General features: G+C 51.8%; 1 protein-coding gene and 1 long non-coding RNA gene across 4 annotated transcripts; one reads left to right on the top strand and one right to left on the bottom strand.

Annotated features, from left to right (window-relative positions):
• Nucleotides 1–3,070: 3,070 nt before the first annotated feature.
• SCARF1 (scavenger receptor class F member 1) lies at nt 3,071–14,537 on the bottom strand. Of its 3 annotated transcripts, none has more exons than XM_077851775.1 (11): nt 14,122–14,537; nt 13,744–13,805; nt 13,384–13,485; nt 11,811–12,336; nt 9,899–10,117; nt 9,370–9,498; nt 8,487–8,590; nt 7,892–8,012; nt 6,312–6,433; nt 6,084–6,227; nt 3,071–5,411 (listed from the first exon to the last, which is right to left on the bottom strand). In XM_077851775.1, exons 1-11 carry the CDS (start codon nt 14,526–14,528, stop codon nt 4,549–4,551), a joined length of 2,799 nt encoding a protein of 932 aa, XP_077707901.1. In that variant the 5' UTR covers nt 14,529–14,537; the 3' UTR covers nt 3,071–4,548. The 3 variants fall into 3 exon arrangements, with proteins under 3 accessions (XP_077707901.1, XP_077707902.1, XP_077707903.1); XM_077851776.1 differs by having other exon boundaries at nt 6,084–6,167; XM_077851777.1 differs by having other exon boundaries at nt 5,148–5,411; nt 6,084–6,190.
• LOC144285946 (uncharacterized) lies at nt 12,233–13,478 on the top strand. The gene is made up of 2 exons (XR_013354081.1): nt 12,233–12,576; nt 12,836–13,478. It is a non-coding gene; the product is annotated as an uncharacterized LOC144285946 (long non-coding RNA).
• Nucleotides 14,538–14,623: the final 86 nt, after the last annotated feature.

The following is a 14,623-nucleotide window of genomic DNA, read 5'->3' as shown; positions in this document are numbered from 1 at the left end:
CTCCAGGATCGCGCCCTGGGCCAAAGGCAGGCGCCAAACCGCTGCGCCACCCAGGGATCCCTAAATAAATATTTTAATAAATAAAATGATTCACTTTCCAGACCCTTGGGTGGCTCAGTTGGTTAAGCCTCCAACTCTTGGTGTAGGTTCCAGTGGTGATCTCATGGGTGCTGGGATCCAGCCGGCCTGGGGCTCCCTGCTCAATGAGGAATGGCTTGAGATTCTGTCCCTCTTCCCCTCCTCCCCCATGCACGTGGGCATGCGCCGGCTCTCTCTCAAATCTTTAAAAAATTTTTTTTCACTTTCTATCCCCAAAACTGTCCCTCTCATTCTTTCTCAGATAATAGCACTACTACCTACCAAAGTTAGATACCATGAACCATCTTTTCAACAAATATTTATTGGATACCTGTTCTTATTCTCCCTCTCCCTCACCCCACCCACAACCCACCAATACAGCCATATCTCCTAAATATTTATCTAATTTGTCCATCTATGTCCCTAGGACTGCAATCACTGTTCATCTAACCTCCAGTCTCCGCCCCTCAAATACATTTCTTTACCCAACCCCATCCCAGTGAGCTGTGGGAAAGATAAATCTGACCTTAGTAAATCTGACCTCTGCTAAATTCTTCAGAATCTCTCTACCGTTTGTCCTATAGGATAAAGTTCAAGTTCTCTGTCCTAACTCTAACCGGCACAGGCTCCTCCCCACCAGTCTTTTCCTCTGCCTAGAGGGTGGTTGACCTGCCAGGTGCTCCAGTCACATGGAATTACCTTTGGTTCCTGCACATGCTGTTCTCTTACCTCTGGCCCTCAAACATAGACCCTTCTTGGGACAGCACTTCCTTCAGGAAGCCTTCCCTAACTACTCCCCAAAATATTCTCCACTACCTTAGTCCAATGATTGCACTGTTTTATAACTATTCATTTATTTGTCTCTCCCTTTTGCCACTGACTATGAACAAATATTTGGGGGCAAGAAGTATGTCTTACTCAACAGTTTACCAGCCCTTAACACAGAAGCACAAAGCAGATGCATAATATGGAGCTTGTTGAGTGAACACATGAACAAATGAAAAAGGGTGGGAGGTGTCAGCTTCTAGGGACAAAGGATTCAAAGTTGGAAGGATGATGGCAATTACCCTTTATTGAGAACTAAAAATTTGCTAGGTGCTTTACATAGTTTGTGTCCTTTAATCCCCACAATAACTGGAAGATGGCCAGGATCCCCATTCCAAAGTCCCCAGATGAAAAAACTGAGGTTTTCCATACCATTTCAAAGTGACAAAACAAGTATATCAAAACCGAGATTTGAATACATGGCTATTTGAGTGAAATTCTGGGTTTGGTTCTTTTTTTTCAGTCTTTTTGGTAAGGGCACCAGCACTGCTGGCAAATCAAAAGAAAAAAAAAACACTAAATGAGCAGAAGAAAATGCAGATGATTATTTCATTAGTTTTAGGGTAGAGAAGACCTTTCTACTAAGCAGGACATGAAACTCAGAAGTCAAGAGGTGCCTGGGGGGCTCAGTTGTTAAGCATCTGCCTTTGGCTAAGGTCATGATCTCAAGGTCCTAGAATTGAGCCCCTTATCAGGCTCCCTGCTCAGCGGGGAGTCCGCTTCTCCATTTCCCTCTGTCCCCCCCCCCCAACCTTGAGCTCTCTCTTTCAAAGTCTTTTTTTTTTTTTTAAGATTTTGTTTATTTATTCATGAGAGACACACACACACAGAGAGGCAGAGACACAGGTAGAAGAAGCAGGCTCCATGCAAGGAGCCCGACGTGGGACTCGATCCTGGGACTTGATCCTGGGACTCCAGGATCACGCCCTGGGCTGAAGGCAGGCACTAAACCACTGAGCCACCCAGGGATCCAAATACATAGTCTTTAAAACAAACAAACAAACAAACAAACTCAAAAGTCAAAAAGAAAAATATTGTCTAAATCAAAAATTTTAATTTATATAGAGAAAGAAAGCAAACAGCATTAGACGACCAGTCACAAATAGGGAAAGAATTAATATCCTTGATATACATAGGCACTTATAAATCAATGAGGAAAATATGAACACCTCAATTGGAAATTGGGGAAAGAATATAACCAGATAACTCATAGGAAAAAAAAACACAAATAATTATTAAAGATATAAAAAGAAGCTCAACCTTAGAATCATTATAGAAATTCCCATTTTAATGGTATAATTTTTTTTAAGTTTTATTTATTTATGATAGTCACAGAGAGAGAAAGAGAGGCAGAGACATAGGCCGAGGGAGAAGCAGGCTCCATGCACTGGGAGCCCGACGTGGGATTCGATCCCGGGTCTCCAGGATCGCGCCCTGGACCAAAGGCAGGCGCCAAACCGCTGCGCCACCCAGGGATCCCTAATGGTATAATTTTTGATGGTTAAAAGCAAAAAAGCATTTTATCGGCACAAAGATTTTAACTTTTTTTTTTTTTTAATTTTTATTTATTTATGATAGTCACAGAGAGAGAGGCGGAGACACAGGCAGAGGGAGAAGCAGGCTCCATGCACCGGGAGCCCGACATGGGACTCGATCTCGGTTCTGCAGGATCGCGCCCTGGGCCAAAGGCAGGCGCCAAACCGCTGCGCCACCCAGGGATCCCCAGATTTTAACTTTTTAAGAAACTTTAGCATACTGATTATTTTTCTTGTACTAAAATAATGAAATACCATTTCATCCTATAAGACTGGGTGTGGGGAAATCTATCTTGCCCTCATTTGTGAGAATACCAAACCATGTAACTTTTTTGAAGGGCAATTTGAAGTACCCAAATCTTTTTTTTTTTTTTAAGATTTTATTTATCCATTCATGATAGACACAGGCAGAGGGAGAAGCAGGCTCCATGCAGGGAGCCCAACGTGGGACCGGGGTCTCCAGGATCACACCCTGGGCTGAAGGCAGCGCTAAACTGCTAAACAGCTTAGCCACCTGGGCTGCCCAAAGTACCCAAATATTTAATGTTTTATCCTATTACCCAGCAATTCCACTTCTAGGAATCTCTTCTACAGAAAAACTTGCACAAGTGCAAAAAGAAATATGGACAGAATTGTACACTGCATCATTTATTGTATCAAAATGATTAGGAACAACCCAAATCTCCATGGGTAAGGGATAGGTTTAAATAACCTGTGTTATTTCTACATGATGACATTCCATGCAGCCATTTTTTATAAAAAGAGGTAGTTTTATATTTACTGAACATCAAAAGACATCCAGGATATATTAAGTAAAAAAGCAAGTTGTACAATGATATGATCTTTTGTTTTCATGTGCCCAGAAAAACATCTGAAAGGAAGGATATAAAGTGTTCACAAGACTCTGAGCACTGGGATAGAAGAGGAAGCTGCTGTTTCTGTCCTGACTAGGTAATTCAACATGTGAGAAAATAATTCAGAGCAAGACCAAAAGGCATTCAGTGACAATGGTCCCTCCCCTGTCCCTCAGGCTCCCCTGGGGAAAGAGGAAATCTCTTTTTTACTTTATACATGTCTATAATGTTAGTACTTTCTTATTATTAGCAAAGAACATTGTTTTTTAAATTTGTTTTATTAAATCTAGTGAGAAAAGTAAAAAGAATGCTGACCTCACTAAAGAAAATTTTAAAACAATACAAAAGTTTAAGAAGAAAATATCAGCCACAATCTCATCTCCCAGAAGAAAAAATACCATTTGATGCCTTTCCCTCAAATCTTTTTTTTTTTTTTTAATATTTTACTTATTTTTTCATGAGACACACACACAGAGGCACAGAGACACAGGCAGAGGGAGAAGTAGGCTCCATGCAGGGAGCCCGACATGGGACTCGACCCCAGGACTCCAGGATCACGCCCTGGGCCAAAGGCAGGTGCTAAACTGCTGAGCCACCCAGGCGTCCCTCCCTCAAATCTTTTTTATGCACATACATCTTAAAAAAAAAAAAAAAAAAGTCCGTAAATTACAAAATACACACAAAATAAGATTCTAAACATGGAGCCTGAAACAAAAAGAAATGAAATTTATAAAAAGAAATCTTATTTTTTACACTTCCCATGATAGCATAAACAGTCTCCCATATTTTTTTTTTAACAGTCTCCCATATTTCCCGTATTAAACACTCTTACACAATATGATTTTTCGTGGCTGTTTAGGAACCTATCATAAGCAATCTTTCTTTAACCGATCTTTTATCATCAAACATTTAGGTTGTTTCCCATTTCAGAAAAATGTTTTGCCAATGAAGAAAAGAATAGGCTTTGAGCCCAAAGAGTCCAGAACAACAGAGAAAAAGTCCCTGCAGTCACCTTTTTCCCCTTCCTGACCCTGCCCTGTGGGGTCTCTGCCCAGGCCTCCCAGACCTCTCCCAGAGCACTGCCAGGGCCCAGAGCCAACTGGCCTCCACTCTGACAGTTCCCTATCAAAGGGCAGAGGCTCCAGTATGTCTTTCCTGGCCCTGAGATATTTTTCCAGCAAAACACGATCTGATCCAGGGGCAGTTCAGATGCCTACCCTCCATCCATATACTTCCCACTCCCCAAATTTAGGTTCTCAGGGTGCTGGTGGCCCAGAGATGGGTGCAACATTCTCATACTGGGGTTCCTCCTGCCCTTCCTCATCCGCCAGCTTCTGGGGATCCTGCTCTTGGGAGCCACCCTCAGGGGCCAGCTCCTGGGCCCTCCCTGAGCTCTTGCTGCCATCCCCTAGCCCCCTGGCCACTTCCTCTGGCCCAGTTCCAGCAGACTCCAAGGGCCTAGTGAGCTCATCATTCGGGGCTAAGCTGGGACTCTGAATGGCAGAGCCAGAGGCCAGCCCGGGGCTGCCCTTATTTCGACTAAGGGCCCGGCGTGGAGGCTTAGGAATGGCACTCTTGACCTTGGGCTCTGCCTGGCCTTTCTGGAAGCTACCAAAACGTCGGAGAACAGACCGGACAGGTCCCTCAGATAACTGGGGTGTCCCTGCCAACATATAGATCGTGGTCACGGAGCCTGAGCCCTCCAGGACACTGCCCTCAATGGCTTCCACTCGCTCAGCCACTGTCCAGCCACCAAGCGTGGGGAGGCGGCGGCGGCCAGTGGCTGAATCCCTGGGGCTGGCAGCACCAGGAAGGGTCTCATCCATTTCTGCTTTCTCTGAGCCCATGGACTCCTCAGCCTCCTGGCTTTCAGGACCCAGCTGGGCCCCCCGGGGGAGCCGCTTGGGCTTTCGGAGAGGACTGGAGATCTCCCCTGAGCTTCGGCGACTCTGTGGTGCAAACTTCGTGCCTTCGGCAAAGGAGACTGATGGCCGCTTGGCCCGTGCTAGGCTGGAAGTCCGCGGGATGGGAAATGGTGTGGAGGCGTCCTCAGGAGGAGGGACGGGACCTTCAGGCAGGCTGGCCTCTGGAAACTCTCCGTGGGCCACAGTGACCATCCCTGGCAGAGGAGACAGAAGGACTTGGCCAGAGCTGGGCTGGCCACCCCGATTCATCCTGTTTACTCAGTTTAGCATCTTCTGGGAAGCCTCATCCATAGGGCAAGGAAGAAGGTGAGGGTACAGAGGCAGGGAAAGGGCCTATTCGCATAGACACGACTCCTTGTACACACTTTTCTCACCACTCCTTCCCACTTTGAACTAATACCACACTGTAATCAAGCTGAAAACTCTTTCAGTGCCACACAGTCTTGTCCCTCTCACCTTTGGGCTTCTGCGTGCATTGTTTCTTCTTCCTGGAACACCACCATTCCCACCCCTCCTTAACTGTCACTTGGTTAACTAACTCCTACTGATTCTGCTAGACTCAACTCCAAAATCACGAGCATTGAGACATCTTCCCTGACCCTAACCACCCCTGACATGGCTGAATGATGAGCCCTGATTTGTATGTTCCCCATCAAACCCTATATCACTCCATCCTACACATGCCTGATGACCACCCACCAGACACCAAGCTTGGCGAGGACAGAAGTCTGTCTTGTTCCTTCTCATATCCCACAGCTGGGAATTTAACCTGCACTAGAATGTGCACTTGATACACATTTGCTGAATGAATACAGAAATGGTAGTGGGCAGGGCTGCTCGGGACGAGCGGGCTACTGGAGGGCTACCTTCTTGGGGTGGCATGCAGTAGGCAGGGCTCTCGTCCTCTCCAGACTCAGGATCAGAAGAGAAGGAGTCGTCTGAGGCCCAGCCTGCAGAGGGCGGCTCAATGAAGCTGTGGTTGAAGGGGATCTCCGGGTCGTGGTGTGAGACTGCAGAGGGCTCCAGGTCAGACATGGGGCTCCGTGGAAGACCCTGCCCCGTCCCAGCCCCGGACCTGCAGCGTCCACACTGACCTGTCACCCAGGGAAGCTTGTGGCTGCCAAAGGAACCACAGGGCAACGCCGAGCCAAGGCTGCTCAGTGCTCCCCAGACCTGCAGCTTCATCCTGGACATAGCAGCTCTGTCACTTGCTGGCCTGAGGGCACATGGGGTAGTCAGTGCAGGTGACCACTAGCAGGACCAGGACCCTCCCGGTCCTGGGGTTAATGTGAGAGAGGCAGTGTGACAGAGTGACTGCCTACTTCTGTGCTTCCCTTTGACTACAGAGTAAAATCCAAACTACTGAGTGTGAGATTTAGGCCTGGCACAGAGGGCACTGAATTGAATTCAAAATTCAAATAGAGGGGATCCCTGGGTGGCTCAGCGGTGTAGTGCCTGCCTTTGGCTCAGGGCATGATCCTAGAGACCCAGGATCAAGTCCCGCATCGGGCTCCTTGCATGGAGACTGCTTCTCCCTCTGCCTGTGTCTCTGCCTTTCTCTGTGTGTGTCTCTCATGAATAAATAAATAAAATCTTAAAAAAAAAAATTCAAATAGACCTGGGTAGCCAGTCTGGTCCAGGCTTCACCTCTCTGGGCCTCAGTTTCCTCATTTGTCAAGTGGGGACACCTCCTATCTATCAGACCTTTCTTTGGAATGCCAGGCACCTGATGGGGTTCCCCAAGATGCAGCTTTGTGTTATTACCCACCACTGAGTCCCAGTGCAGCTACATTTCTGGAAGGGCCACCACCTCCAAGAAGCCTGTCCTTACCCCCACCCCCAGGCTCCGTGCCCCAGGGAGGGGCTAGTAGGTCTGTCATCTGTGAATATCCCATAGCACAGAGGAGGATGCTCAAGGATTAGTGCATGAACTAATAAGAGAGCACCACAGAGAGAATCCAAAAAAACAGCATGGGCTCTGTGATGTGCCAGGGTCAGGCGGGGTCACCTCAGGCCTCCACATCCTCCTCTGTGAATTGAAAATGCTAATCCTCCTGTCCCCATACTCCTGCTTGGAACCAAACCTCCTAGCTGCTGCAGATCTCCAAGGAACCAAGAAATGTGAAGAGATTTTGTAAAGGAACAAAGCTCCTTGGAAGCAATATTCTCCTGCAGCAGGCCCCCACACCCCCACAGGCCGCTCTAATCCTTCCTATTATCTCCTTTTCTCAGAAAGCCACCATCTCTGCTAAACCACTGCTCAGACTTTTACATCACCCTCCTTTCGGGAGATGGGGGGTTGGAGGCCTGGTCTCTTCCCCTCTCTGCCCAGAGCTGCCCTGCTACTTCTGCCTCCCTCCCACACCTTCCTCCTCTGGCCCCTGTTAATATACCCTCAGCCATGTGCTACAGGTTTGAGTTTCACCAGCTTGGCACCCAGTGCCCACTGCTCACGCTCATGCAAGGTGGAAACTCGCCTATGGAAGGCTTCCAAGGAAGGCAGGCAGCTGACTTGGTGTCTCCAGGTCACGGCCACTGCCAACTACCTCATTACCTCTGACTTAAGTGTATGATGAGACCAGCCCTTCCCCACCCCTAAAAGGAACCTGGATGCCAGCCTGCCCCCATCCTGTGGCCTGAGCTGGGGGTGGGGAAGGGACAAGCCAGAGTTCACCTGTCCTTGGGGTCCAACCGGGCAGCCCAGCAGCAGCAGGCACAGAAGATGATGCCCAGGAGGAGCAGCAGCAGAGGCACAAGGATGCCTGCGATGAGGGTGGCATCCTGACCATGAGGCCCTAGGGAGAGTGGGGGATGGACAAATATTCAGGGCCTTCTGTCTTCCATACAACAGGTCTCATCTCCAGCTCTAAGTTACCTCCTCCCCAGAATCTTCCCCAGGCCCTTCCCTGTAGGGCCCTCCCCTTTTTCTGAGAGATGTAGGCTGGACTCAGCCCAGAGGCCCTCTCCCCAAGGTACCCTCCCTGCTGATGGTCCCTGGCCTGTTCCACAAGCCCTTGCTCCCTATTGTCGCTCCTAATACACATCCCCTCTATCAGGCATGACAGTTATTTGCTCATTTCCTGGATCTAGCCTGATTTCTCAGGAGGCAGGGGCTGTCATACCTTCAGGGGTTCCCCAAAGCACCCATACATATTTCAGGCATAGGGAATGTCTCCAAAGTGAACCCAGCCTCCCTGGCAAATGATATATCCCTGAAGCCATATAAAGGGCCCTGGTTACTACACCCTGCACCCTCCTTTCCACCTTACCCAGCTGGCAGGTCCCAGAGACAGAATTGCAGGGTCCCTCTGGGCATTCACAAGGAATAGAACAGTTGTTGCCATAGAAGCCAGATGGGCATGAAGTGTTGCAGCTATGTGGTGACAAGAGATACAGGCTGAAGGCTCAGTGAGAGGAGATAGAGGTGGGCAGGGGCCAGGAGAAGGTAAATTTCTGGGCCCTGATCCCCACCCCCTGCCATACAGACTCCCCTGGATGATGCTCAACCAGACTCCTCTGACCACTGAGCCACATTCTTAGTATCCCTGGCAGTGTTAGGGAGAATCCCCTAGCCCCTAAGCCCATCATCCGGAGAGCCCACCCACAAGCTGCCCCTTGGCCCCCAGTCCCCCAGAGTATACTCTTCGGGCAAGATCCACCTCTCATGATCCTTATCCCAAGCATATCTAGCATTAACGTGAAATAAGCAAGATGCCTATGGCATCCAGAGAAAAGTCTTCCAGGTCTGGAGGTCTGAGACCAGCTTTGCCCCATACTCTGGGCTTCAGTCCTCTCCTCCATAAAATGAGGTCTCTTCCATTCTGTCCTAGAGATAGGAAACCTGACGTTGGAGACATTGACCTTGATTATGTTTGACCACCTAAAGACCTCAGAGAAACAACAATGGAGCTGGAGTCCTTCCCCTAAATAACTTCCCCCACCTAGTTAGGAAGCCAGGCCTTTTAGATTAAGCATCACTCTGACCCTACTTTGGAAGGTGCAGACCTCACAATAGGAGGAATAACTTCACAGTTATGAGTATGCTGGGTGGGTATCTGGGAGGTGGAGAAGCCCAGGAAGAGAAATTCAGGAAACAGACTGGACAGAGGCCTTACCCAGGCCCCATCTCCCTGTCAGGGCCCCAGTCCTCACCTGGGTCCCCAGTAGCCAGTGTTGCAGACACACTCCCCAGTCACAGCATCACAGGACCCCTGAACACAGGTGGGGCAGGTAGAGCTACAGCCCTCCCCAAAGGTGCCAATCGGGCAGGGGTCTTCACACCTGAGGTGAGGTGAGACTCGGTTTTCGGCAGGCCAGGCCAGGCCTGGCAGGGCAGAGCCCCCCCAGAAGGGTCCTACCCAACTTCCTCCATGCTTCTGGACTCAGGGCCCCAACTGTCTACTCCTCAGCAGTGAAGCTCAGGTGTAAACAGGGCCTTAAACCGGGGCCAAAACTAAGATTGGCAGACTACAGATCCCTAGAGGGAGAAGAGAGTAGGACACCCAAGTGGGGAAGAAGCCTCATCAGCACCATGTCTCTCCCCTCAGTCTTCACCAGGAGCCAGGCCCCCAAGGCTGTGAATGTGTGTGTTGGGGGAGGGGCCAGCTATTCCAGAAGGTGTAGCTGGAATGAGGATCCTGAAGGAAGGTGCACCCCACCCTGACAAAGCCAGCCCTCTCACCTGGGCCCCAGCCACCCAGGATCACAACGCCAGCAGTGCCCAGTGTCTGGCTGACAGGCCTCCCCACGCTGGCAGTGGGGGCACTGCTGCCGGCAGTTCTCGCCAAAGGTGCCAGGTGGGCAGGGCTGATGGCACTGGGTCCCATTCCAGCCTGGCTCGCAGGACTCACAGCTGCCTGTGTCTGCAGAGCATGGCTCCTTCTGCTTGCAGTGGCCACAGCTGGGGAGAGAAGGAGTTCATGCAAGCACTGTAGAGTGGATGGAAGAAGTATCCACCCAGGCCTCCAGGGACATTGGAGAACATCCAGGTTTGAGGCACTCAGGCAGGTTTGAGCCTCAGTTTCCCCGTATTGTACAACAATAAGCCTGGACAGATAATTTCTGTAGGATTCCAGCCCTCTCCTTCTAACTTCCCATTCCAGGACCCAGCCTTCCCAGGGTTCCAGGGTCACCAAGAGCTCCCAATCCACCCAGAACAGCCAAGTTAGCTTGGCCAACCTTCTCTTCAGTGTTCCCTCTTACCCTTTTTCTCCTCTCAACCCTCCTATCCATGCTATCTCTGAGGTCTAGCATGATTGGGACTCAGTGTATCTCCTATCCCATAACATGAAAATGCTTAAAAATTAAAACATGCGGGCAGCTCAGGTGCCTCAGTGGTTTAGCGCCACCTTCAGCCCAGGGCGTGATCTTGGAGACCCAGGATCCAGTCTCACGTCAGGCTCCCATGGGGAGCCTGCTTCTCCCTCTGCCTGTGTCTCTGCCTCTCTCTCTCTGTGTGTATTCTCATGAATAAATAAATAAAATCTTAAAAAAATTTAAAACACGTCTGTTTCCAACACTATAATTTCAAGTTTATCTTATGTTTAAAAAATGTTTTCAGGGCACCTGGGTGGCTTAGTTGGTTAAGCGTCTGCCTTCAGCTCAGGTCATGAACCCAGGGTCCTGGGATTAAGCCCCCTGTTGGGCTCCCAGCTCAGCTGGGAGTCTGGTTTTCCTTCTCTCTCTGCTCCTCCCCTTGGGTCCAGCCCTTGTTCACTCTCCCAATAAATACATAAAATCTTTAAAAAGAAAAGTTTTCTCCAGGTTTTTTTGGGATGTAACTGCCATAGTGCACTGTGTAACTTTAAGTGTACAGCATAATGACTTGACTTACATATAATGTGAAATGATTACCACGGTAACTTTAGTTAACATCCCTCATCTCATACAGGTACAAAAAAGGGGGAAAATGGTTTTTTTTCTTTGTGACAAAAACTCTTAGGATCTCCTCTGCTAGGAACTTTTCCTTTTTTTTTTTTTTCTCAGATTTTATTTATTTATCCATGAGAGACACAGAAAGAGAGGCAGAGACATAGGCAGAGGGAAGAGAAGGAGGCTGCATGCAAGAAGCCCGACGTGGGACTCGATCCCAGGAATCTGGGATCATGTCCTGAGCCAAAGGCAGACGCTCAACCACTGAGCCACCCGGGAGTCCCATGTTGTGTTGTTTTCAGTTGTTTTTAAGTAAACGCCGTGCCCAACGCCCCACGCAGGGCTGGAACTCACAACCCTCGCGATCAGAAGCTGCAAGCTCTACCTACTGAGCCTGCGGACGCCCCGAAAACGGATTTTTTATTGTGGGTGGGGCGGCCAAAGTCTGCAAGGTACTAAGTTGTAAAGGGACCCTGCCATCGTCTGTCACGGGGTTCATCTTTTATCTAAGTACAGCTGCTGGCACTACTACCGTCTGATCACAGTGACCGGACGAAGGGCTGGGCGGGGCTGACCCTAGAGCATCCCGGGTCTTTCCCGGCTTTCGTCCCGTCCGCGTCAGTCCCTGCGTAGAGCGCCGCGCCCCGCCCTCCCTGCGCCCCCGCCCCCGCCGCCCGTCCCCATAGCCTCCCCTCCCCTCCCCCACCCGCATCCCCGCTCACCTGTCGCGGCAGTGAGGCCCGTAGCTGCCGGCGCGGCAGGGCAGCTCGCAGCGGGCGCCGCGGAAGCCGGGCGGGCAGGCGCACTGGCCGGAGGCGGCGCTGCAGCGGCCACGCACGCACTCGCACGGCAGCCGGCACTCGGGGCCCCACCAGCCGGGCCTGCAGGCGCAGCGGCCGCTCTCCTGCGCGCACGGCGAGCCGTGGCAGGCGCAGCGGAAGCTGCAGCGGCGGCCCCACCAGCCCGGCTCGCAGCGGCAGGAGCCGTCGGTCTGATCGCAGCGCGCCGCCGCAGGGTTGCACTGGCACGGACGGCGGCAGGTGGGCGACCACCAGCCGGGCTCGCAGCGGCACGCGCCCGTCGCGGGGTCGCAGCGCCCGTGGGGGCCGCAGGTGCACGCGAACTCGCAACGGCCGCCCCAGCGGTCCGCTTGGCAGTGACACACGCCCGTGGCCGGCTCGCACTGGCCATGGGGGTGGCAGGCACAGATCTCACGGCAGTCGGGGCCCCAGTACTGGCCCGGGCAGCCTGCGGGGGTGGGGTGAGGTGGGGAAGGAGGTCGGTGGGCTCACAAGAAAGGGGGGCGCCAGGCCCACCCCCAAGAGCCTCAGACGGCCCCTTGAACATCTGGCAACCTAACCTCCTGGGGCACAGCCCACTTCCTGCCTCAGACTCCAAACTACAAAAACCCTTTGCAGTAGCCCAGCTTCCTACTTCATACTCTTCAAGTGGCTGAGTGGGAGAAGCTCTGCCCAGAGTCACACAGAAGTAGGGTTTCATCCATGCCCCTTCCTCGCCTTCATGCCCATCCTCCCTCCCCCATCCCCAACCCACCCCACTGGAGGTGAACTGAGCATCCTGAGTGTCCACCCCGGCCTGGATGCTGACCGTGAGGTTCACAAGGGAAGCCACATAGGCCCCTAGTGTCCCCTTTCAGCCCTGATTCCTGCTCTCTGACCACCCTGCCCACCAAATCCTTTCCCATGCCCCTTTTTGTACCAGAGAGGGGTCTCCTTCCACCCTCCAGGCATGTATAAAGTGCACCTGAGGGAGCCGGAGCCTGAGAATGTGTCCATTTTGCAATTAACAAGGATCACCAGGGATCCCTGGGTGGCGCAGAGGTTTGGAGCCTGCCTTCGGCCCAGGGTGCGATCCTGGAGACCCGGGATCGAATCCCACATCGGGCTCCCGGTGCATGGAGCCAGCTTCATCCTCTGCCTATGTCTCTGCCTCTCTCTCTTTCTCTCTCTGTGACTATCATAAATAAATAAAAAAATTAAAAAAAAAAAAAAAAAAAACAAGGATCACCAGTATCTTTTTTGAGAGGTTGAACATGACCTGAAAGTCACAAAACTGAAATCCTGGGGAGGGCTTTGTGGATATGGGCAAAAACCAGATGACTCAGGCCATCTTCGGGCAATGCCTCACTTCCGGACTCTGGGCCTCAATTTCCTCAGTGAAGCTTGGAGGGATTCTGGCCCTGCTGTTCTGAGATCACATTTCTACCCGCTTTGCCTCCCTGGCTCCCAGGTTCTGCCTAGCAACATCATCCTCCAGGTGAAACTCAGGACTCACGGGAGTTGCATTGGGCCCCGAAGAATCCAGGTTTGCATCGACAGAGGCCCGGTTTCACACATACTTCATCTTCCTGGCAGGCATCTGGCCCCTCACATATGGCTGAAAAACATCCCACCCAGGTGGAAAAGACAGTGGCATGGCCCAACAGGTGAACACTCTGCCCCTCTCACTGGCTCCCAGTCCTCTGCCCCCTCAAGAGCCATTCCCTCAGGGCTGGGGGTGTGTGTGTGTCAGGATGGACTCTAGCTCTAGGTCTCAGGAGGGGAAATAGGCCCCAGGACGGGAGGAAGAAAGGGTCACTGGGCTATGTCCTCTTTTCTTCTCGGGTGGGGATCCGTATCCGTTCTGGCTACTCACGGATAGTGCATTCTTGATCTTTCTGCCTCCAGCCTGGGCAGCACTGGAGCTCAGCAGAGGGGCTGTGGGACAGAGAGGGGTCAGCTGGGGGACAGACTGGCTCTGTAGGTAGATCACTGTCTCTGGCTGAGATGTGGGAGGCTGCCTCAGCCCCATCAGGCAGGTCTAGCCGAGAGTCACAGCCCTGGTGTCCCTAATCCCTTCCCTTTCCTTCCCGGGCCCTCCCACTTTCTGCCTGGACTACCCACCACCCTCCAGGCTGTCCCCAAGCCCCCTTCCCTTCAGCCCCATGACCTCTTCCCTCATGTCCTTCTTCCATGCAATGCCTCAACACCAGTTCACCCACCACCCTCACATCAGATTCCCACAAAGACCCACCTGCTGGCCATGCAGACATGTTGTCCATTGGGGTCCAGCTTGGACCCTTGGGTCCCCTGTGTCCAGAGCAGCAACAGTGGGAGCAGCCTCAGTCCCATGGCGGCCAGTCCAGCGAGAGGGCTCCTGTTAGTCTGGCCCCCACGGCTCCCATCCCCCCTCCCTGCTTCCTTCCAAGGCCTTTCCTGAGGAAACCAGTGTGAAGGGGGCGGGCTGCCATGCGGCACCTCCCTAAAAGGGCGGGTAGGTGGGTGCTGGGAAGACCAGACACCAGATGAAAAGGAAAGCTGTGGTGAAGGCAGAGTGGGGGCTGTAGGGGCTGGTCTCAGTCTGGAGGGGGCAGGAAGATGTCCCAGGATACTGGGGACAGGCAAAAGTACAGGGTGAGAGTGGGAGCCACGTCTTTCCATTAGGTCATATTACCCAAGTGAGGCCCTAGCAGGAGAAGCTCCCCACCCACTAACAACCAACAAGACCCTGTGAGGAAACCTCAGCCTGCCCTTGG

This window comes from Canis aureus, chromosome 16, assembly GCF_053574225.1.
Source record: "Canis aureus isolate CA01 chromosome 16, VMU_Caureus_v.1.0, whole genome shotgun sequence".
Lineage (NCBI taxonomy): Eukaryota > Metazoa > Chordata > Mammalia > Carnivora > Canidae > Canis > Canis aureus.
The sequence above is the reverse complement of the archived record's forward strand: the minus strand, read 5'-3'. Positions and strand labels throughout refer to the sequence as shown.